The 24,865-nt window shown below is 38.5% G+C and overlaps 1 protein-coding gene across 2 annotated transcripts in view; it reads left to right on the top strand.

The window, feature by feature from the left end:
- cubn (cubilin) overlaps nt 1–24,865 on the top strand; it is a 180,556-nt gene that overhangs the window by 35,415 nt on the left and 120,276 nt on the right. For both annotated transcript variants that reach the window (XM_023326227.1, XM_023326226.1), the window contains exons 26-43: nt 48–204; nt 410–597; nt 1,210–1,369; nt 2,725–2,906; nt 4,051–4,219; nt 8,305–8,486; nt 8,651–8,807; nt 9,119–9,235; nt 9,351–9,464; nt 10,828–10,956; nt 11,064–11,196; nt 11,392–11,597; nt 13,731–13,912; nt 14,240–14,432; nt 17,635–17,832; nt 19,919–20,065; nt 20,602–20,792; nt 23,896–24,064. In XM_023326227.1, coding sequence (XP_023181995.1) covers nt 48–204; nt 410–597; nt 1,210–1,369; nt 2,725–2,906; nt 4,051–4,219; nt 8,305–8,486; nt 8,651–8,807; nt 9,119–9,235; nt 9,351–9,464; nt 10,828–10,956; nt 11,064–11,196; nt 11,392–11,597; nt 13,731–13,912; nt 14,240–14,432; nt 17,635–17,832; nt 19,919–20,065; nt 20,602–20,792; nt 23,896–24,064 — 2,974 coding nt within the window. The remainder of the gene's footprint in view (nt 1–47; nt 205–409; nt 598–1,209; nt 1,370–2,724; nt 2,907–4,050; nt 4,220–8,304; nt 8,487–8,650; nt 8,808–9,118; nt 9,236–9,350; nt 9,465–10,827; nt 10,957–11,063; nt 11,197–11,391; nt 11,598–13,730; nt 13,913–14,239; nt 14,433–17,634; nt 17,833–19,918; nt 20,066–20,601; nt 20,793–23,895; nt 24,065–24,865) is intronic.

Raw genomic sequence — 24,865 nt, 5'->3', positions numbered from 1 at the left:
ATCCAGATTAACTTTCTTAATAGCATTTTGATGTTATTTGTTTTCAGGTACATGATGGAAACAGCAGCAGTGCTCCAGAACTGGCCAAGTTGTGTGGCACTGAGCTGCCAAGGCCGATCAACTCTTCCAGGAATCAACTGTACATCAAACTCCGCACAGACAGCAGTGTCAACACTGGCGGCTTCCTTGCGTTTTACACCACCAGTATGCAAAAAATTATTTATTAGAAATTATATTTTTGCATAAATAGAAACTTTGTTACCAGAATAAATTTTATATTTTAAATCTATTAAATTAAATTTAATCTCGCTTGTCAGCAAAATACACAAAAGCAAAAAAAAAAAAAAAGCATCTGAATCAAAGTAGTTTTCCAGTGTACTTTAGTTTGCATTACTGTGTTTGTTTTCAGAGTGTCATAACATAATTATCTCACATCAACACCAAGGAGTAATAGAGTCACTGAACTTTCCTAACAACTACCCAGACAATAGTCTGTGCAGCTGGACCGTCCAGGCTAGCAGTGGAAACACGATTAACTACACCTTCACTGCATTTCAGTTAGAAGACACTTCCAGCTGTAACTTCGACTACATAAAGGTACAAATATACACACAATTTTACCATATACCATTAAGAACAAACTAGAGAAAATTATATTTTACAACTACATCTACAACATTTGTAGTAACGTTGATGTGGAACTGCTTTTTCCCCTCATTTTCTTTTTACCCATAATTACTCTTGCCTGTATCTCTCACTTTTGAATAAATCAAATTAGACAATCTAAAGCAGTTTTACACATCAGTGAGCAACTCTCCACTCTGGTTCATCTGGGACTGCTGGTGTGGGGATGACCCTTGGAGGGTGTCATGCAGGACCCTGGCTGGCAGCTATTGGTTCTCAAAGATGTTGTGATGAGACCTGGTAACAGGAAGTCAAACCTCCTGTCAGCAGAGAGAGCAGACACATAGCATGCTGTCTGGTTTGCAAAGTTCAAACTAACGTTACATTTCTGTTTCAAAATGAATCCACAGCACAAAACGTTTCTACACCTTAAAGGTCAAGCTTAACATTCATAAACTTAGTTTTCCATCCATCACAATATGTAAACAGTTTAACACTTTATTAAGTTTAACTTATTATTTCTAGTAACAGAAGTGTAGCATAATATTTATATATTGTAACATTTCTCCTAATATTTTTTTCTAGCTCTATAATGGACCTAATGAGCAAGCTCCTCTGATTGGTGCATTCTGTGGGAATACACCACCTCCAGCTAACAGCACTACAAGCTCCGCCCTCACCCTGGTGTTCAGAACAGACTCCTCCATACCCATGCCTGGATTTCAGATGATGTGGTATCAGAATGGTGAGGTAGTTTTTACAATTACTATGTAAAAGCTATCCATAATCCAATTCATAATAAGCTATAATATTATGGACTGTCTGCAATTATTTTATTGCACAATAGTCAGAATATAAAAGGACTGTAAATCAAAAATGTTACTGATAAATAGGAATTGTAGCCAGGTTTGGGTTTCTTCTTGCAGACCACCAAGTTCTACGTTGTGTAAATGAAGGTGGCACAGAAGTTCCAGTTCAGCCTAACTGGTGTTTATGTTGCACAAAATAGACAAGAGAAAAGAGTTCAGCAGAAAGACACCAGCTCACCTTCCTCCATAGCAGCCATGAACAAATGGGAACTTTTCCCACAGTATTCTGCATGAAATGCTAGTATAAACAATGCATTTTAAACCAGTAAGAAAAAAAAGAATGATTTCTGTGATTAAGAACAGTTTGCATATTGTCAAATTAAATATACAACTTCAAAAATTGACCACGAAAGTTCCCTTACAAAAAATATGCAAAACTGCATACATGCACAGAATTAAATAAAGTTTGGCAGCAAGACAAGCACCAGCTCACCTTCCCATGTTAAAGAACCACATAAAAAACTGGAATAAAATAACAACAGGTCTGTGAGAAACTCACCTTCTTCCATAAAGGACTGGGGAAGGAGAAAGTGACAAAAATAAAATAATTACACTGGATGGGAGTTTATGTTCCAGTATCTGATCTGAAATGGTATCATTTGGTTCTCTTCTTCTGGTGTGGAAAACTCATGTTTTCTCAAAGACAACAATTAATGGGTGGATTACAATTTTATTATACCTTGAGAAAAATGTCAGAGTAAATTAGTGAAAAAGGGATATATAGACAAACATGGAAAATTTTCTTCTTTCCTAGTTAAAAATATGCATTTGGATTTTAAAGAGAGACCTCTGTGGGAACGTCTAGATCATGTTCCACATGTCACATGATCTGGTCTGGTGAAACTGTTTCCAGAGAAAAAAAGGGTCTGGCCAGTTAAAATATCAACAACTTTGCAAAGGTTACAGGTTTAGTGTGGGAATTTCTACCTGTCATTATTTGAACAGCAAATGTTTTTCATAATCAAATAAATCACATCTTTTGTTAAATGGGTGAAACAAAAACGGTTCCTCCCAGGGTCTTCCAATGTGAGTCAGATAGATACTGCATTAGGTTTAACAAAGCTGAGTCACTACAAGTTAGAATACACAGATCAGACAGAAAAGTTAAAGAAACCTAATCTTTGCCAAATCATTTACTTATTAGTCAGCTGGCCAGTGGTCAACTGTCAATCTAAGCAAAATGGAACCAGTTGTGGTTGTGGCCTGTCTATCTTGATGTGTGTCATTGCAGGTTGCGGAGGGGATGTTGGTGGGCCCAGTGGCTCCATTAGCAGCCCAGGCTATCCAAACAAGTATCCTGACAACAGAGAGTGCATCTGGTATATAACCACATCACCTGGAAGCAGTATTACTTTGACTATCCATGAGTTTGATGTGGAGTTCCATGATAACTGCAACTATGATGTACTAGAAGTAAGTAATGTCCAACTGCTTAGCGAAAACAATCACATTCGTGTTTCTAGGTCTCCTAATCTGTAGTCAGTGTAAACTCAACTAGTACCATCTCTGGGCAGTTCCACTTGAAGTATTCTTAAAAACAAAAACTTTTCTGATGTGTTTACATGAAAAATGCAACTCATCAATGCGGCAAAGTTACCTGAATAATGCTATCATTTATTTTTGAAATTCAGAAATAGAATGGATACTCAAAAGTAAAAACAAAAAGTCATAAGCCTTTTATTGTCATTGAGCCTCCAGCACAACAAGATTCAATATGCATCACAATGGGTACATAAAAACAACATAAGAAGGGAAAAAGCCTATCAAACAAGGTGCACTCACATGTCCACTTTCTCACTATTCTCTTAACTTCACTAGGAAACTGCGAGAAAGCAGGTGTTTATACAACTTTTGATGGGAACCTTTTCTGTTCCTGTGGACAAACTCCATCCACTCTGAGTGACACTCAGCAGAAGTGATGGGAAAACATAAATACTCTCTGCATGACTCATTAGTCTTGATTTTAATCAGTGGGTCAATTTGACCCTGAACAGTATACGTGTCTCAAGTTCAATTGTAAAGATCACTCATTGAAAAACAATAAATGTAATATTAAAATATTGACTAAAGATCAATTTCAAGGAAATTATAGTTTTTTTTGTTTGTAGGTTTTTTCCAGTGGAGAGAAAAAATGCAAAATCCATTTTCTATGTCCAAATGAGTAAATACATTGTCGTCATTGATCCTTTATTTGTGAGAAATAAAAAAACATCATTGCACAAATATTGATTGAAATGGTTAGCATTGGAGTTAATAATCAGATACAAAAATGTTTTGGAGGAATTTTTTGGTTTCTGACACTATTGCATGATGAAACACTCCACATCAAATTGAGCCAGGAACATTATTGCTGTACCTCACAAACAAACATAACAGGAGGGTTAATATTTAAAACAAAAGGACTTCCTATAAATCTTCCTGAATATAAAAACTGAGAGTCCCAAGACATGTTTGGTTTGAGACAATAAAACATTTTCTTGAATTTTTTTTGAAAATGTGCACAAAGTGGTGATTTCTGATAAGGTCTACAAGTTAACTTGCAATGACTTCTTTCTAGGTGTATGGAGGCCCAGACTTACAGGCACCCAGGCTGGCCAGGCTTTGCAGCACTACTTCCAACCCAATGCAAGTCTCTAGCACAGGAAACCAGATCACAGTGCACTTTAAATCTGATGCCTATGTCAGTGGTAGAGGATTTAATGCAAGCTGGGCAGAACTCCAGGGAGGTGAGTGAATACCAATCAGTGAAAGTACTTTAGGAAAATAGCTTCTGCTTCTTTATTTATAACCCCAAGAAACTATTTAACTTTCCTCTTCCAGCTGTTGCCACATTCATGTGAGGCTTATTGCATTTTCACTCTGCTGGAACTTAGGGAGGGTTTAGATAAGAATGGAGCCCTTTCAACGTTTCAAAGGTTTTTGTTAATGTCCTAATGCGGATCCAGAAACAATGGTTCCCAGACTGCCTGTGAGAAACTTTGTCAACTACAGGAAGGTAGTGACTCTGTGTCTAGTTAGAACAGACCAGACTGAACAGACACAGAGCATGTATGCTTGCTGTTCTCATTCTTGCAAGAATTAATAATGTGCTGCTTGAGAGAGAACCACAGATATCTGCTTGATAACTGAAAGTGAAAGTTAAATAGGGGAAATTCCTTTCTCTTCATTTTAATTTTTTCCATTATCAAAAACTCACATAGTCAATGAAATAGTTCTGAAATCCAGTAGCATCATTTTTTAATAGTCAACTCACCATATGTGTAGGACATACAGATAAATATAAAGATAATCTCTCAAACATTTAAATGAAAAAAAAAAAAACAAGGTAAAATAAGTACATACAATAACAGCAAGATTAAGGTTAAAATCCAGGGACAGGGGTCAACAGAGACGCAAGGTCAGCTGTCTGACAGCCTGGTGCAAAGCTGTTCAAGTGTCCTGTGCTGTGGGCCCCGACAGTCCCAGGTAGTGGGGTGTGAGCTGCCACTTGGAATGCTGATAACTCTGCAGGTGGGGAAGATGTCAAAAATGTTAATGAGGAAGGGCGTAGGGGAGCTGATGATCCTGCTGGCTGTGTTCAGTATACATTGCATTTCTTTCGGTCTCTCACAGTACAGCCTCAGTAACGTGCTGATTCAATTTCATATAAATAATTTTGTATTACAAATGAATAAATAGGAAGTTTTAAACTTTGATAAAATAAATGTAAACTGGAAGTGTTCTGGCTTGCTAACTACATACTTAGTTACAAACTAGATGTTTATCTAGTAAATGAAATATTTAGTGAGCAACCTTAACATTTAGCTAAATATTTAGTGTTAAGGAAATAAATAAGTCTTACCTAAGGTGAAACGCTGAGTCAATCAAGAACGAATCAAAATGCATTTTGATTATTTTAGTAAGAAATTAAGCAAAGAATATGAGCAATGACTCTCCTGGCTAGTCCAGGGAAGTAGGAAAAGATAAAAGTACATCACTATTTATACCCACCAGCCCTCTAACAAAGATTGGAGCCAAAGGGAGAATCCCACCACATTCAGTTTAATTCACAGCTCTGGTATTTGCACCTACAGACTGTAACCCTGGACGGTTCAAACCCAGTTCAGAAATACCATTTATTATGTGCTTATAGCGAGCTGCCTCCAACATGAAGGGTGCTTGATAGATAAAATTGATTGATTGATCAAAACAAAGTTTGACATAACATTAGTTAGCAAACTAAATATTTAGGTCTGAGCTAAATGTCTAGTTTGGAAAATAAATATTTAGTCTAGAACTAAATATTTAGTTAGCATTAGCAACATAAATAGTTAATTTGGAGCTAAATATTTTGCTTATAAACTACAGTAAATATTTAGCACAAACTTAAACATTAGTTGGGAAGTAAATATCGAGCTTCCTAATTAAATATTTAATTTGAAAGCTAAATATTTAGTTCCTAAACTAAATATTTTGAAAGCAATTTGTTTGGAACTCTTAAACTTATAAATTTAGCAATAACATGGTAAAAATATGATTTTGAAAAATTAACATCCACATATCTATGTCACGCTAAAGAAGCCAAATTATTTCTGATAAATTTTTACTATGCGACTTTACAAACAGCACCCCATATGAAAAAAACATTTATTGGTCCAATTATCCATTGCTGAGCTGCTTTTTCCATATTTCATCTATTTGGCTGCTGTTTATACCATGATGAGCTCCAAGTCTGAGATTGGAAGGACTCTCTACCATCACTCTAATCTTTACACCACAGATCAAATTCTACACTAGTAGTAAATGTTACTTAAAGTCAGAAGAAACATGTCAGTCAAATGAACTACAGGGTCTCCTCCTGAAAACTTGCTAAGCCCGGTGATCAAGGTGCCAAGGCGGTCCTCCAGCGGTCCATCATGTTTTTGTATTAAAAGATACAGGAAATGGAAAAATATTACTGCGTAATTATGTGTTATGGGAAAACATAACCAGTGAATCGCTATTTAAACCCACAACGAGTCTTAAAAACAACAAATCAAAAAATACAAATTAAATGAATATCAATTATTTGGACTTCTATTTAAACCGAATTAAGTCAACAGTTCCAGGGCCCCATAAATGCTAATATTTAAACACAGACCACAGATACATAAATGTAACATTTGTTTACTGAGATGATCAATGCTGCTGAATCTGATTTAATAGTTTCAGCATGCATAAAATAGAATATTTTAAATTGTTTAACATTTAAATTTAAGATTTTAAATCACCAACTTTTAAAAGTTCAAAAAATAATATTCATAGTTAGATTGTTTTGTTACCACATCAACAATCTAATGCTGTAAGTTTAATCTTTGAGTTTGAGCTCTGTTTGCCCACAAATACAAATTAGTAACCTGCAATTATAACTGATTGCTTTTTATGTTGGCCAGTTAATCTACTCTCTCTCTCCCAGAATAAATCAAACACAGAAGCTGTTAGAGGTGCTGAGGTTTTCAGCAGCAAGAGGGGGCCGTAAGTCAAATTCTGCTCAAAGCCCCATACAGTCTTAGACCGGCCCTGCATGGTGATGTCATGAATTGGAGTTGTAGATGGTGAAGATAGGATGCGGTCGTTGCAGGTACTTGTGAAAAATGATGATTTTAGTGACAAACACGTAGGAGAACAGAAATTCCAGGCAGCACAGGTGAGCGATGAGGCAAGGAAACGCAGACACTGGTAGCACTGGGAATACAGGACATTAGTCGCACGACAAATGACACGACTAGGACCTGACAAGGAGCAAGGGACACTGGGGTGAGTTTAAATCCATAAGGAGTAATCAGGGAACACCAGACACAGCTCTGAACAATCAACGACAAGACATGACAACATAAAGACTCAATTAACATCAAAAATACACACAAAAAACAGTCCCCTCTCCCTCAAAACGCAACTACTAGATGCCTGAAAGAGTCCAAAAACAAAAAACAACCCAACCAGGGTGGGCAGAGGGGTGCTGGATGGAGAGCCAGAGACTAAAGTGAACACAAAAGAAAAACACAAAATAAATCATCATTCTAGCCACTCAACGCGCACCTCTGAAAGCACAACTGTAAGTCATACCTGCGATTCACATAGAGCTACGCAACCAGAGCTAACACGGTGGGTTTTAAACTCTTACCTTGAAGTATAGTTCTCCAAAGAAACATAATTCCTCACAAGGTTTTGATGTAAATATCCATACAGGTCAGCCTGTGTCCAGTTTGAGTGAAAGGAGGAGCGTATGATCTGAGGTAAACTTCAGAGATCAAGCAGCTGTAGCACTGGAGGCAACGCGCAGAGGCTGAGTGATTGGTTTGCTCTCCCGACTTTAAATGCATCAACTATATACAGCTTTTAGGAAGAAATCTGCTACGCCAGAACAACAGAGATGCTTGCAATCCAGCTTAAAAAAAGCAAAATTCCCTCCCCCAATTATACATGTTTCTAAAAACAAAAACAAGCAACGCTTAGCCTGATGGAGGGGCTAGTAAAACATAGTGGGCTGCCAGGCTTATAATACACTGGGGGAACCCTGAACTGTACTTGTTTTTTAGCTGGTAGATGATAATGGGGTGTAAATTGATTTGACGCTACTGATTTTCCAGTCACGTCAGCATTTAGCATTGACATGATTTTCTGGTGCTGAGATATAGCCAGTGCATTTGAAATATGAAAGAAGACATTTTACCAAAGACTATATACATGTTATCTCCATTTCTGATATGTTTTTATTTAGAGTGAGGTAAATCGTTCCTGCAGTTTTAGAAGAACCACAGTAATCTGAAGTTGGTGGTGTTTGTTCCTGCAGGCTGTGGAGGGCCAGTCACTGCTCCTTCAGGGGAGATCCACTCACCCCTGTACCCAGCCAGCTATCCCAACAATGTGGACTGCTCCTGGATGATCAGTGTGGATGCCAGTCACCGCGTCTTGTTAAACTTCACCGACCTAGATATTGAAAATCATAGCAACTGTTCCTCTGATTATGTCACTGTAAGAGACTTCTTAGATTTGTTTATGGAATAAATGTTAATATAAACCACAATGGTAAAAAACAGGGCATGGAGAAAAATTAGTTTTCCTGTTAACCACACTTTATTTCAATCATTTTAGCTACACACCTTTTTAAGATCTTTGAACTCTTTCTCCTACTGTAGATCCATGATGGTCCAAGCATATTATTTCCTCTGCTTGCCCGTGTGTGTGGGTCCAGCCCACCTCCTTCCATCACCTCCACCCAGAACACCATCTATGTCCGCTTTAGATCAGACTCTAGTCAAAATCATCGAGGCTTCAGTGCTAGATTCTCTGAAGGTAAGATTTTCTTCCTTTTTATAATAAGTCACTTGTTGTGTGTTATTTTATCCATCCGTTTCACGGATGCTAACAGAATGCATTGCTGCTAATTCTCAGGTGCATCATGTAATGAAACACAATATGATTATTACGTGGTCATATTGTGCTTCCATCTGTGTCTCTTATTTTCTCCAATATGTATTTCGGTGGGCCTGCAGGACAGTAGACAATTTAGTGTATGGGCACTGGGAGAACTGCTCCTTTCAGGTAGAGGAGGCCCAAATGCGATCACATTCTAGTATGGATAACACCAACCTTTTGTTTGACAGCTTGTGGAGCAACCATTATAACAGACGATAATGGTGGGGCAATTTCATCACCAAGGTACCCTGCAAAATATCCACCAAATCAGAACTGCAGTTGGATCATCAAAGCACAGGAACCATGTAAGCTGTTGGTCTGCCTTTGTAAAATTAACGAATGTGTTTCGTATTGTTTTATGTTATATGTGATATACTTTGTTAAACCTATAAAAATCATTTGCATCTGTTTTCTGGCTAGTCAACCATGTGACTCTGTCCTTCACTGACTTTGAGTTAGAGAAGATAAACTCCAATTGCTCACATGATGCTGTGGAAATACTTGATGGAGACAATTACCAAGCTCCCTCTATAGGTGGGTATGGTAAACACAGATAAACTCTTCTACAAATGGGGCTATGGTGATAGGGGTTCACCCTACAATCCACGGGTTGTTGGTTCAATCCCTGCTCCACCTTCCTCTATTGTTGTGGGCAGGACACCTCACCCACCATGCCTGCTGGTGGTGGTCAGAGGGCCCCTTGGCACCAGTGCCAGGTGCAAAGGTCACCAGTGCATGGCAGCCTCACCTCTGTCACTCTGTCCCAGTAGCTTGCCACCATCAGCATGTGGGGGTGTTCATGGGTGGGTGAATGACTGTAGTGTGAAGTGCGTTGGGGTCCTTTGGACTTGATAAAGCTCTATGAAAGTCATAGCCATTAACCATTTACAAATTTCTCACAGTAGTGTGCTGAAATTTGGGCCCATTCGTCCTCTCAGAACTGGTGCAACTGGGTCAGGTTTGCAGTCCTCCTGGTGACAGACATGCTTTCAACTCTGCCTTACATTTTTTGTGGGACTGAGATCAACACCTTGCTATGATCACTCCAAAACATGGACTTTGTCGTTTTTAAACCACTTTGACTAATGGTGAATTCCATTTGTAGTCGAAAATGGGGAATCATTCATAGGTGTGCCTCCAGCTTACACAAATGTTGTATTGGATTACCCAATCAGAAGCTTACAAAGCCATGACATTACTATTTAGGGCTTTCTAACTCTTGGTGCATTTTAACTTCCAACAAGTTACCATAAGTGATTGCATTATTTTCTAAATTATCCAATAAAAATAATTTAGAATAGAATAGAATTCAACTTTATTGTCATTGCACTGTCACAAGTACAAGCAACGAGATGTAGTTAGCATCTATCCAGAAGTGCTCTACGAGATATAAATATTTATTTACAGATGTACATGACTATGTATGTATGGACTATAAGGGGTTATAGCAAAGAGATATAGATATTGTGTATAAATATAAATATGGGAGCTATATGCACAGATTATACAGAATATACAGATTATACAAGAATGTTAGGGAATGGATTATATATGTATATAATATAATACAAGATAAATAATGGCAGATAAAATGTACAGGTTGTATGTGTGTGTGAAGAAAACAGTCTGTGATGTCTGTGTGTGTGTGAGGATAGTCCATGTGTTATTGTTGTATGAGAGGATAGGGGAGTACAGTCCTTATAGTTTATGTTTTATGTCAGGAGGCGTTCAAAAGCGTGACAGCTGTGGGGAAGAAGCTTTATGTTATATGGAGGGCCAGTCACTGCTCCTTCAGGGGAGATCCACTCACCCCTGTACCCAGCCAGCTATCCCAACAATGTTAGGTTCTACTAACTGAACAAAAAACTCTTGGTTTGATTTATTTTTTTTTTGTCAGGGCGCTACTGTGGCTTCGAAATACCACATCCAGTGACGTCCTTCAGCAACTCTTTGGTGATCAATTTCATCTCTGATTACTCTGTCTCCATGAAAGGGTTCAGAGCTGTCTATTCTGCCTCCACCTCCAGTAAAGTGGAACCTTTATCAGTTCAAACTTATACTAAGACAATCTCACACTTTGCTAATGAGATATTGGGGAAATTGTTCTTAAGTCCTTTTGTTTTAATTGCTCAGGTTGTGGCGGGGATCTGGTGATGCAGAGTGGTGCGTTTAACAGCCCTAACTATCCAGATGCTTATCCACCAAACATGGAATGTGTTTGGACACTTAGGAGCTCACCAGGGAACCGTATACAGATCTCATTTATGTGAGTTTTGAAATGTGAAGAGCCCTTTTCTCAGATAGTGTGAAGGAAGAAGTGATTCATATTTTTAATTGTTCGGTTTGTTGTCTTTACTATCAAACAATCCATTTTGTCATTGATAATATAACACCACATCACCCTGTTACATTTCAGACATTACTTGTTTTTTTGTGTTGCTAAAAACTATATTTTGTTCAGTATGTTTCACCTTCAAGGAAACTCAGACTGTCAAAATGACTACCTGGAAATCCGAGAAGGCAGTTCAACTGGATCTCTTGTTGATCGCTTCTGTGGTACCTCGCTGCCCTCCAACTACACATCTGTGACTGGTCACATCCTGTGGGTTAAATTTGTCTCGGATGGATCAGTTAGTGGGGCCGGATTTAGAGCCACCTTCTCACACTGTAAGTATTCCAGCTTCCAAAATAGAATACTGATCCTGATCTGCTGCAATGTGTTAAATGATGAAGGATCCCCTTCCACCCTCACCATGGTTTGTTCTCCCTGCTGCCCTCTAGGAAAATGTTCAGCAGCTACAACTGCAGAGCAACCAGATTTCACAACAGCTTCATCCCTCATGCCATAAGGCTATTAATCACGTACTAATTTAATCTTTTATTGTATATATGTATTTTGATACTTTTATCATTGCTTATTTGTCTATTATTATTGGAATCTTGGAACGACATTTCTTTCAATATGTACATATTTAAATGTACAATTGAATGACAAAAAAATCAGTCGATGTCAATATTTAGATGTTTTCATGTTATGTGAGAAAATATTTGCAGCTAAACCCCAGCATGTTTAAGGTTTTTAATTTTTTAATTCATTAAAAAACTAAACACTGAAAGTGTTGGAAAAACTTTAAACCTTTGAATTGAGTACAATTATTCACTGAAACAAGGGTATTTTTGACCATCCACTTTGCACTGTCTGGATCATGCACCCTGACTCAGTGCTTGGCCACAAGCCAATGGACATGACCCATTTGTCAATCATTTTATAAGGTTTATCAGTAACTAACCAATTGGCAGTCACAATTTCTCTCAAAGTACGTCTCTTATCTGAAGGAACTGAACCTCTGTTACCGTTGCCGGGGTTCATCATTGCTGACATGCTGAATCAGAAATTCTGGATCATTGTTGTCAGTGGGGAACCAAAGCCGTAACCAGAACGTTTAGAGAGCAGGATGCTTTTCCAAGACCCAAAGTCTGGAATAATGCAGGAGATAGATCACAGGCTCTATAGCCAACCTCATGTCCAGTTTAAATGAAACCTTTGTTGATGGTAAACATTGCAGATTTTCACAGAAACCACACTCAACATGCCTGCAAGTTGAGTGTTTCTCTTTTATTTACAGCAATTATACTTTCACAAAGTCTTTCCCTTTCTCAAACGGGGGATCGGTTTCCAATCTATTGGCAAATCACAAGCAGTTGTCTCAGAAGATTCCACGCAGTGTGTGGGAAACCAGTGGAATTGTATGGCTGAACTCTCCAAGGACTTGCTCTTCGATAATATCACCTTTTATCAGAGACTGTTTTGGGAGAACGGGCTGTACTGAGACATGGATTAATCTGGACACACATCTTGACCATACATATAAACACACCCTGGCTTCACTGTCTTTGCTGGCTCATGTCGCTACATGTAGCTTTGGATGTTGCTAGATGTGCTAATATTTTTCTGATGTGTCACTTCTTTGCCCTGTCTGTCTGTCTGTCTACTTTATTGTTACTTTTAGAAATTGTGGAGTACTCATTACTTAGACCAATATTTAGCTAGTTCAGAAAATCTCCCTCTAGTTTATAAATTGTGGAGAACTTATTCTTATCCAGGAACCCAGAACAGGAACATTTAGTTTACATACTTCACTCAACCCAGGGCAGGAATTAGAACAAACTTATTAACTTAGATCAACATTTAGGACCATCTACTTCATAGAATCAAACATGGACAGCCAACATTTAGCTTATAAATTATGGAGTACTTATATTTATCTGCTTAGCAACCCAGAACAAGAACATCTAGTTTTATACTTCAACCCATAGCAGAAATTAGAACAAACTTGGATATATAGAGAAACTACTCATTGCTTTAGATCAACATTTAGCATTAAACTTTTTATACTTTTACTTTTATTTTCTATTAGCTTATCCAGACAAACTCCTATTAGCTTACAAATTGTGGAGTACTTTTTGTTTTTCTTCTGCTTTTCTTTTGTCATTTTGTTTGTATTTCCTCTAACTCATGTACAGCATTTTGATTTGCCTTGTTGCTGAAAAGTGCTGCATAAATCAAATGACATTACCTACCTACCTATGGAGTGTTTTTCCTGAAAGCAGGAAAAACCTATGTGAAAAACCTAGCTAACAAAACAACATTCTCTAATACTCCAAAACTATATCTAGAATGTTAAAAACACAAACGCAGTTTTTATGAAAACCTAATTTTTCTCATCAATAAATTGCAATGATAAACCAAACTTGGGATGGACTGCCAAGCTAACCTTCAAGTTTGTCTGTGTTCCTCAGTGTACGGGGTTGATTTGGTGGGAGAATCGGGTCAAATTTCATCCCCACTGTTTCCCAGGACATATCCCAACAATGCCAATTACAGATGGACCATAACAGTGGGAGGAGATAGCTACATTCAGATCAGCTTCTTGGACATGGACATAGAGGACCTCTATAACTGCTACTATGACCAATTGAAAGTAGGACTATGTCGGCTATATTATCTCATGTTTTTTTATGATCTTATCAGATTATATTCCATTAAAATGATTGGTTAATATCTTTAGGACATAGACAGCATGCGACTTGTGCTATATATTAGAACAACTGGTTGGAAGTTTCTTGTATATTTAGATTATGATTTCAAAATAAATTCTGGAAATAAACTAACCTCTGGTATCTGACAAGAATTTAGATATTACCATATAAATGTTGCATGTTTGACTGCTTATAATTAGGTGGTTAAGTTTAACCCAACTCGGGCCCAATAATGACTTTGGGTGTCAAAAATCTTTATTTCTCTCCAGATATATGATGGCCCAGATGTTTATTCCTACCCTCTTGGAACGTTCTGTGGTCTGAATTTACCAACTCCACTTAGAAGTTCAGGAAGCACTGTCACCTTGCACTTCAAATCAGATTCAGTAGTGGGAGGACGAGGCTTCCTTGTGGACTGGACAGCTGTGAAAGGCTCTGGACCACCACCTACTATTACACCAGGTAAGACAGAACGATGACTCCCCGTTTGGTTTGTTTAATAAATTGCATTTTTATTATAAAGTTAGTCAATTCAATAGCTAATTAATTGTTAATTGATTGAATTATGGACTGGAAATCTGTCCAGGGTGTATTCTTACCTAGTAACTTCTGCAGAGTGGCATCGGCCCTCCCTGTAACCAGAAAGTATTAGGCAGGTATCATAAATAGATTGAAGATTCACAGATATAGAATAATATTCTCTTTCAAAAATGAGAATATTATTAAAAAGTTCACTTATTACAATGACTCCATCACTGAGTGAAACACACTAAATAGACTAATTCCACACAGACTGATGTTTTCTTGGTTTTATTACTGTTAAAATTTTGATGATTTCCTGCTAACAGCTAATTAAATCATGACATTTAAGATCAGAATATTACATCAGAACAATAAATAAAATTTTAACACAGGTATTTGACTATAATAAAAAGTATTTTCAGTTACTACTGAAAGATTTTTTAAGTACTTTTTATGCATCTCATTTGAATGAATCTAAAATTAATTTATAGAATGTGCCTGCATATTTTGTCAACATGTACAGTACAGACCAAAAGTTTGGACACACTTTTTAATTCAATGAGTTTCCTTTATTTTCATGACTATTGACATTGTAGATTCACACTGAAGGCATCAAAACTATGAATAACAGATGTGGAAATATGTACTAAACAAAAAAGTGTAAAACAACTGAAAATACCCCTTATATTCTAGTTTCTTCAAAGTAGCAACCTTTTGCTGTGATTACTGCTTTAACACACTCTGCATTTTCTTGATGAGCTTCAAGAGGTAGTCACCTGAAATGGTTTTCTCTTCATAGGTGTGCCCTGTCAGGTTAATAAGTGGGATTTCTTGCCTTATAAATAGTCATGAAAATAAAGAAAACCCATTGAATTAGAAGGTGTGTCCAAACTTTTGGTCTGTACTGTATATGTTTTATACATCGTTACATTTGGACTATGATTATTTTATATCACCTGTTTTGAAGACTCTAAATAAGGCACATTTAAATGTCTACAGTACTGCTGGATATACACTATGGGTGTATCCAGTATATCCATGGGTGGAATTCACAGTTCCACACAGTGAATTCCAGTGTGGAACTATGATAGGATGAACTGTGCAACAAATCCAGTTGTGGAATTTCCTCCCTCCTAAATATTCCACAGTCAACTGTCAGCTGTATTATAAAACAAATTGAAGTGTTTGGGAATGATAGCAACTCAGCCAAGAAGTGGTAGGCCACGGAAACTGACGATCAGCCGATGCTGAAGCGCATAGTGCGAAGAGGTCACCAACTTTCTGCAGTCAATCACTACAGACCTTCAAACATCAGGTGGCCTTCAGATTAGCTCAAGAACAGTGTACAGAGAGCATCATGGAATGGGTTTCCATGGTGGAGCAGCTGCAAGTGCAATGCAAAGCGTCAGATGCGTCAGAGGTGTAAAGTCGCTGCCACTGGACTATAGAGCAGTGGAGGCGCATTCTCTGGAGTGATGATTTTTGCTTCTCCATCTGGCAATCTGATGGACGAGTCTGGGTTTGGCGGTTGCCAGGAGAACGGTACTTGTCTGATTGCAAGTGGGATTATGGTATCAGGTTGTTTTCCAGGAGCCCTTAGTTCCATCCATCTAGCAGTTCAAGAAGGGAGACCCAGACTTCCCTCTCCCCAGCCACTTGTTCCAGCTCCTCCTGGGGATTCCCAAGGCATTCCCAGGCCAGCTGAGAAACATCGTCCCTCCAGCATGTCCTGGGTCTTCCCCGGGGTCTCTTTCCCATGGGATGTGCACGGCGCACCTCACCAGGGAGGCGTCCAGGAAGTATCCTAACCAGATGCCCGAGCCACCTCAACTGGCTCCTCTCAATGTGAAGGAGCAGTGGCTCTACTCTGAGTCCCTCCCAGATAACAGAGCTTCTCACCCTACCTCTAAGTGAAAGCCCAGACACCCTACGAAGAAAACTCATTTCGGCCGCTTGTATCTTTGACCTCGTTTTTTCGGTCATGACCCAAAGCTCATGACCTTAGATGAGGGTAGGAACGTACATCATCTGGTAAGTCAAGAACTTTGCTTTTTAACTCAGCTTTCTCTTCACCACAATAGACCGGTACAGCACACACTTCACTGCAGAAGCTGTGCCAATCCATCTGTTGATATCCCGCTCCATTTTTTCCTCATTATTGAACAAAATCCTGAGATACTTGAACTCTCCACTTGGGGCAGGACATCCTCCCTCTAGCCCCCCAACCCCCGCGCCCCCAGCCTTGCAGCCACTGCTGTATTCAATTCTGACGTCGTCTGCTTTATTGTGGAGATATCCACAGCTATATATTGTAAAATGTTACTCATTTTAACCACTTCAGAGAACAAATTTATCAGATTTGGAGGAGGAGGTGTCTCTCTGTTCTTCCTCACGTGGAGGGTTGCTGGGGTTCTACGTGTCTTGTGCTCTTTGAGTGTTTCTTTAAATTACTTTTTTTTTTCAGAAAAAATCATCCACAAGCCTATACTGCTACCTCACTTATGGAAAACGATACCAAATAAGAGCCCCTAACCACAATATAATCATCTATTGTCAGAACAGAGAGCTCTTAGCCAGCTGCCATCTTGTTCGCTTTCCCCATGTGACTAGATCTGTAACTGCTTCTACAAATTTTTGTATTTGTAGGAGACAGGAGCTTTGAAGAATGAGTGTCTGACGCTATGTGTAACGTTCATGACTTTCACTAAGTAACTACTGTACTGACAAGTTTAGAAAGTTATTAACTCCTGGATGGGAATTGTAATGTCTGTGCAAATACGAACGTCCCAGAACCATGTGGCATCTGTTGGTATTTGACTGAAATATGTGAGAGCCTATAATCATATGCCTCTGAGATCACCAAGCCTAAACTGGACTCCATAGAGCAATAAGTGGTGAATCTCTTCAGCTCCTAAGGCTTGACCATCCCTATCAGTGATTTTCAGGACTTGTCATCTTTTCACTTGAAAAACAAATCAGACAAGTCAGCAATTATAATTTTGTTTATAAAGTGACGTCAAAATTGATTATTAAAACAAAAGAAGAAACCGAAGTAATCTCATGTCTATGTTAATGAAAACTTCATTGATATGGTGGTGGTGGGTCAGTTTTGATGTGTATGTTTTGTGTGTGTGTCTCTCAGGGGCTTGTGGTGGACTTCTTCTAATTGGAAATTCTCCTGGTTTCCTCTTTTCCCCTGGATGGCCTGAAAACTATCCTCCTAACCAAGAGTGTACCTGGCTCATTCGGGCTCCAGATTCCATCGTAGAATTTAATTTCTTGTCTCTGGACATGGAGGGATATCCACCCTGCTACTCTGACAACCTGATTATCAGAGATGGTAAACATTGGAAAATGTGTTAAATATATACTGTAAAGACATAGTTCAAAGTGTCACCTTTGTCACAGTTTTAAGATAACTATTTCATGTAAAGTTTTACAGGACTATTATGATTTAGGTCAGCACATATCTAGATGCATGTTGAGAACAACCCAATGCAGGAAGTGCCTGGAGTTTCTCCATCGTTAGTAGAAAGAGTAGAGCCTTTTTATCAAAGTTTGGTAAAATGAATCTGCAGTAAAGCCTCTAAAGTACAAACATAATTAAATATAATTTATTGCCAGTGAATAATGTTAATATCCATTACTTTCAGTGATAAAGTGTGTTTCAAAACACAATAATTCAAGATACTAACAGCCTGTTGTAATGAATGAACTTTGTTTTTGTCATGATGTTGGTTGTTAAAGTGTGGACCCAAATGCAGAGAGGCAGAGGCAGCAACTGAGTTAGACGATTTAATGAAAAAATGCTGAACACCTTCAAAAAAATAGAAGATCCAAGGTAGCAGCAAAAAATTAACCCAAAGAATATCCAGCCAGGAGACATGGGGTAGAAACAAGGATGCACAGAGGACTGAGGGGAGGAGACATGAGGATCTGACGACTAGTGGGAGAAAATCAGAGGGTTAAATACTGAGAGGTTGAGAGCTAGAGAAAATCAGGGCTGCTGAACAGGAGCCAGACTGAGGGATGGGGAGAAGGTGGCACAGGAAAACTACATAGATATACAGTGGAACACAAAAGAGTGATGGAAGTAACATAAGAGAGTTGGAAATAATTCTAACATGAAAAACATGACAAACTAGAAAGAGACAAAGACATGAGGGGAAGCTATGAAAGAAACGGAAAGAAGACTGATTTAAAAATAATAACTAGGTACACAGAGCTAGAGCAGCTAGAAGGACTAAACAAAGAAATAACCTAACTAGAATCACTAAAGAAAGATGGACAAAGATTCAAACATAAAAGAATAACTAAACCTAAAGTAACAAGATAAGAAAACAAGAAACACTACGAGGGAAGCTGAAATAATTAATAACTAGAAGAACTAGAATCACAAAAGAAAGATAAACATCATTCAGACAAATAGGAACAACTAAACCTAGGATAACGAAATAACTAAGAAATAAACACAACTGGAAACACTATGAGGGACCGAAATAAGGAGAATAAGAATAATACATATTTAACCAAAATAAGTTACCTCAAATAATGAAAGTAGAATAACCCTGAAAGGAAAGACTAAAATGAAAAAGAAACACCCAGGAAACAAAATCCCCAATCCAAAACCCAGAGTCCTGACAGTTTTCAGAGGTTCCACACTGTACATCCTCCGTTAGTTCTGCAGTTTTAACATAGAAATGATTCAAATTCAACATCAAATGCAACCAGATTCCAACATTTTTAACTTTAGTTAAATCAGGGGTCTGGAGCTGGCTAAACTCACACAATGGTTATTTATAACTGGCCAGTTGATTAAATAAATATAAACATTCTACAGAAATCGCTGTTTCCATCCTCGTTTTTGAAACGTCATATGTTGGTTTTTATTTTATATCAAAACCAAAGGATATAAATAAAATATTGGCTCTTTAAAAATAACAACAAGCTTGAAATGGTAGAAGTTCACCCAAAATGAGAAGTTGCCTTTTGCGATAGCATGGGTGGTGTTCTAGCTGCACTGAATAGTAAATGGCTTAAACTTGTTACACTTGTGTAGCATGTTTATCAAGTCCAGAGGACCTTATAGAGATTCACACTACAGACATTCACACACACGCACACCCACATCGATGGTGGCAATCAAGTGTATAGTAGCTGCTGGGGCAGTCTGACCTCCTGCGCCACAGGGCCCTCTGACTGAGGGTAAGAATACCTCTTTAGATTGTAAAGTTTGCAAACACCTGAGTGAAACAGAGAAGAATTTGGTTTTGAAGTCTGGTGCATTACTGTGGGATATACTTAACTTTCATTTGCGCCAATAGAAGGTTCAAAGTCCTAACCCTTCTTTGGTTATGTATCCCCCTCTGTTTGATTTCATCAGACCCATCAGTTTGCAATGAACTGCTTTGCTTTATGATTAACAGGTGCAAACAGCCTGTCCCCTGTCCTGGCCAGTGTGTGTGGGAGGGATCCTCCAGGCTCCATACACTCAACAGGAGACTCAATGTTCCTTCACTTCTCTTCTGACAGCCATGTCAGTGGCCAAGGCTTTAATGCCTCCTTCTCCAAAGGTTCTGCACAGATGCAAATACATATTCTACTTTCTTTATTCTGACTTTACTTTTTTTTAATATTACATTTTTTTTCATTCGTTATTGTAATGACAACAGAATGTCGGGCTACCTTTGTAGTGTATTTATTTTTTTATGTCAAGCATAAGATAAAATATTTTGATCCTGGTTCACTGTTTAAATATTTGTATTTTAATGTAAATTCATGTTAGATATCTAAATAGGGCTGAGGTGTTAAAACTTTTGAATCAGAAGAAGCTTCCACTGCTCTTCATGTTTGTTTTTTGACTGGAAGTTACCAGTATCATTTAGGAGGTGCTGATTAATTGGCTCCTTTGGATGCAAACTAAATGATGTGGAACTCTGAAGACAGACATCATTTTCATCACCACGTTGCGTCCAGTATTTTACCCATTTTTAATGTTCATAACTTGGCATGTCATGAAATTTGAGTGTCTCACATTTTTAGACAACAATGTTGCTGTGACTCTGCAGCATGATATCCATTTCAATGGAGATTTTCTTTGTGTTTTCAGGTTGTGGTGGCCTGCTGCATGTAGACAGAGGTGTTCTGAGCAGTCCTCACTACCCTCAGAACTACTTGCCTGGATTAAATTGCAGTTGGCATGTGATGGTTACACCAGGATTTCGGGTTTCAGTGTTATTCCAAACTCCCTTCCAGATTCAGGGCTACGGCACCGACTGTAGCTCAGGAGACTACCTCCAGGTAAACTTAAAGAGAAATTCACCCCAAATCAAATTTTTTCATGATGATAAACTAAACAGATGAATTAGGGTTGTAACTTTATGTTGTAAGCTGCTCTGACCATTGGTGAAGATATGGTGTAGAACAAATGACTGTCAGACTGACTGCAGTGCTGAGGAATCGAGAAAAGCTAATAACCTCTCTCGCTGCTTGCTTGGGACAGACAGGCTGCAGCCGAGCTGCAGAACCCTGTCACCATAAAAGTTTCCAACAACACAGAAAAAGTTGCTAGATTTACCAATAATTGTCTTTCTTTCTTTTTAATTCACTGGAGTCTGAAAAATTGATAAATATAGCAGCCAAGTCAATAAGTTGACAACAGTGCTTCTTTCACCATGATCACAACCCCGCCTCAGTTCATTCCCACATTCAGCGTGTCTCTTTGCTCCACACACCTTTCTGAAATTTTTTCAAAATTTGCCAGGCCCGGAGTTTAGCTTTCAGAAGTGGGGGCTACACTTTGAAGACCCATTACTTCGTGAGGTCAAACACACAAGATCCTGCCCCCAATCTGAAGTAGAAGTAGAAAGTACAGATACTTACTGAAAAATGTAGTGGTGTAAAAGTCGAAAATACACATGATTAAATCTACTTAAGTAAAATGCACTTAAGTACCACCACTGTGGCTATGTGAATCTTAATTGGCCAGCAAACTGACCTGACCTTAACTCCATGGAAAATCTCTGAGGTATTGTGAAGAGAAAGACACGATACACCAGACCCAACAATTCAGAAAAGCTGAAGGCCACCATCAACAACCTGGACTCTCAGAATACCTGAACAGATCCACAGACTGATCGGACTCATGTCACGCTGCTTTGCTGCAGTAAGCTGGGCAGCAGGAACCCCAACTAAGTACTGAGTGCTGTTCATGCTCATACTTTTCATCAAGGGTGTCAAACTCCAGTCCTCAAGGGCCACTGCCCTGCAACTTTTAGATGTGCCTCTGCTGAATAGAATAATTAGGTCATTGGGGCTCTGAGGAACTGATCTACACAAGGAGGAGCAGTGTTGTATAGTAACGAAGTAAAAATACTTCACTACTTTACTTAAGTATATTTTGGAGTACTTCATACTTTCCTGGAGTATGAAAATGTTTGATGACTTTCACTTTTACTTCACTATATTTCCGAACTTAATTGCGTACTTTTACTCCGATACATTTTCAATGTGTGGTTTAGTTACTCGTTACAAAAAAGCGAGAGAGAGAAACGCAAGTGTTTTGATCCCACCTACTGATTAGCAAGTAGCAAGCAGGCTACCGAACAAAGTCGTAGCCTGCTTGCCTGGGCTTGTTCATCACCTCCAATAGGATACACCTGTTTCGCTTCTCCCATTGTTGGGGAAATCAGAACACCTTACACAGGGTGGGTGGGACGTACGTACAGAGAAGAGTGCTGCCCACTGACGCGGCTCAGGGATTACGTGACACGCAGCGCCGTGCCCTACAATGCACTGTAAGCTATGTAATGTGTTTTGAGGCAATTGACCAAAATCCCGGACAATTTTTAAATTCCCCCCGGACATCTTTTTAGGTCTGAAAAGTAGGACATGTCCGGGAAAAAGAGGACGTCTGGTCACCCTAGTTCAATGGGGGACAGAAGCCATAGCGATAGCAATTTAGACTAAATTTAACGAATATAGGAAAGGCATGCAAGTTCAAAACCACAAACCATTAACATGTGCTACTCTTTAAAACTGGAACAATTTATTAGCAGGTTTCATTTTGCCTGCACTTGGTTGGGTACATTATTTTAAGTTTATTTGACAAGTTTACCAAAATATAAGAAATGTCATTCAAACTTGCCTTGTTTTACTTTTTACTTGTACTTTTCATTACATTACTTGAGTACATCCATTTTTACAGTAATTTCCATACTTAAGTACAAGAAGTTTCAGATACTTTAAGACTTTAACTCAAGTAACATTTCAGTCAGTGACTTCGACTTTTACCAAAGTCGTATTTTGGAGAGGTACTTGTACTTTTACTTGACTCTGAGATTTCAGTACTTTATACAACACTGAGGAGGAGGTCATTAAGCCATTTCATTCCAGTGTTTTGTACCTTTGGCACATCTAAATACTGCAGGACAGTGGCCTTTGAGGGCTGGAGTTTGACACCTGTGCTTTTCATGTTATTCATTTTTTAAATAAAAAAAGTTTATTTTTTTTATTAGTCTTAAGTAATAATCTAATTATCTGAGATACTGAATTTGAGGTTTTCATTAGTTACCGGTTCTACTCATCAATAAAATCATCAAAAAAATAAACATTTGAAATATATCAGTCTGTGTGTAAAGGTGCCCATAGTGCAGGGGTGGGCACTCCTGGTCCTCGAGGGCCGGTGTCCTGCAACTCTTAGATGTCTCCCTGGTTCAACACACCTGAATCCAACAGCTGAATCTCCTCCTAAGTGCAGTCAAGTTCTCCAGAGTCCTGTTAACGACCTCATTATTTGACTCAGGTGTGTTGAAGTAGAGATGCATCTAAAAGTTGCAGGACACCGGCCCTCGAGGACCAGGAGTGCCCACCCCTGCCATAGTGGGTCCTGCAGGTCCGCCATCCTGCATGTTTTAGTTCTCTCCCTGGTTTAACGCACCTGGACCAAATGATGGCTCGTTAGAAGGCCTTAGAAGAACACTGACATGCTGAAAAGGTTGTTACTACCAAGAGGGAGAGAACTAAAACATGCAGGATGCCGGCCCGCCAAGACCCACTATGGGCACGAGGTTCTCGAGGACCGACTTTGGACACCACTGGATTAATACAATATACAGGTTTCACTTTTTGAATGGAATTACTGACATAAATCAACCTTTTTCATGATATTCCAATTTTATGCCAAGCACCTGTGTTATAGATTGTTTACTCATATAGTGAAATATTTCAAAGTTTTAATGATGATGGCTAACGGACAATGGAAACCCAAAATTCAGTGTTTTAGAAAGTTAGTTAAGATAGTAGGCTGTGTCTTCTTCCTTACCTAATTAATTACTTTATTTCTGAGCTCTATGAACTCTCACTGAGGTCACAGATATATATTTACTCCCTGTTGTTTCTACAGCTCAGAAATGGTCCAGATGGGTCGTCTCCAATTCTAGGAGGTCGTATCTGTGGTTCCAGTCCTCCTTCCATTCTCCAAACTACAGACAACCACCTCCATATTCACTTTGTAACTGATTCAAGTAACGAGGCCAGCGGCTTTAAGTTGATTTTTGAAGTCCATAATGAAGGTAGAATCTCTTGTTCTGTTTTTGATAAGTAAGAAAGAGAATAACTATGAATATGTTGGCTTTTTTTTTTAGTAATACATTGTGCTACCATGAATGGGTAGTCATTCAAACAAAATGCCAATTTCAAATATTGTAGATCTCCAGTTAAACATACATACTTGATGTTTGTTGTGCATGTTGAGAATTTGACAAAAAACAGTCATTAATTTTTACTTACCACTATTCAACCACTTCTGTTCATTACAGTTAAGGTCATTTACAGTAGTGGTCTACAGATACAGTATGAGAAAATTGAAGAATGAAGATATTTGATTAAGCTGAACTCAGCCCACACACACTAAAGGATTTAGTCGATAGTAAAAGCAGCTTTATGAATGATAACATGGTGAAATCAGAGGAGCATGGTTTCTTAAACTTGATGTCCAACTTGACTAAAGTTTGAAACTTATTTCTTTAGGTCAGGTCGTTTATACACTTAAACCCTATAACTGACAGAGGGTTTAGTCTAGATCAGTGGTTCTCAGTCCTGAGGAACCCCTGTCCTGCATGTTTTATGTAACCCATGGGACCAAACCACCTTCTCTTTAAATTCTGGGATCATCATGGGTGTTTCTGAGTTTTTCCAGTGCTGCTGCTCACTATGGCTGTAGGCATCTGTTGTTCATAAAACTACCTGAAGCCTACAAATCTGACTCAACTATTGCATGAAGCTTGATGTTCAGCGGTGAGTTATTCTATTAACTAGGATCTGATGAGATGTCGTATTTGCAATAGCACCGCTAACGTTATTTCCTTCACGCT

The sequence above is a fragment of the Xiphophorus maculatus genome, chromosome 21 (assembly GCF_002775205.1).
Source record: "Xiphophorus maculatus strain JP 163 A chromosome 21, X_maculatus-5.0-male, whole genome shotgun sequence".
In the NCBI taxonomy this organism is placed as follows: domain Eukaryota; kingdom Metazoa; phylum Chordata; class Actinopteri; order Cyprinodontiformes; family Poeciliidae; genus Xiphophorus; species Xiphophorus maculatus.
The sequence above is the reverse complement of the archived record's forward strand: the minus strand, read 5'-3'. Positions and strand labels throughout refer to the sequence as shown.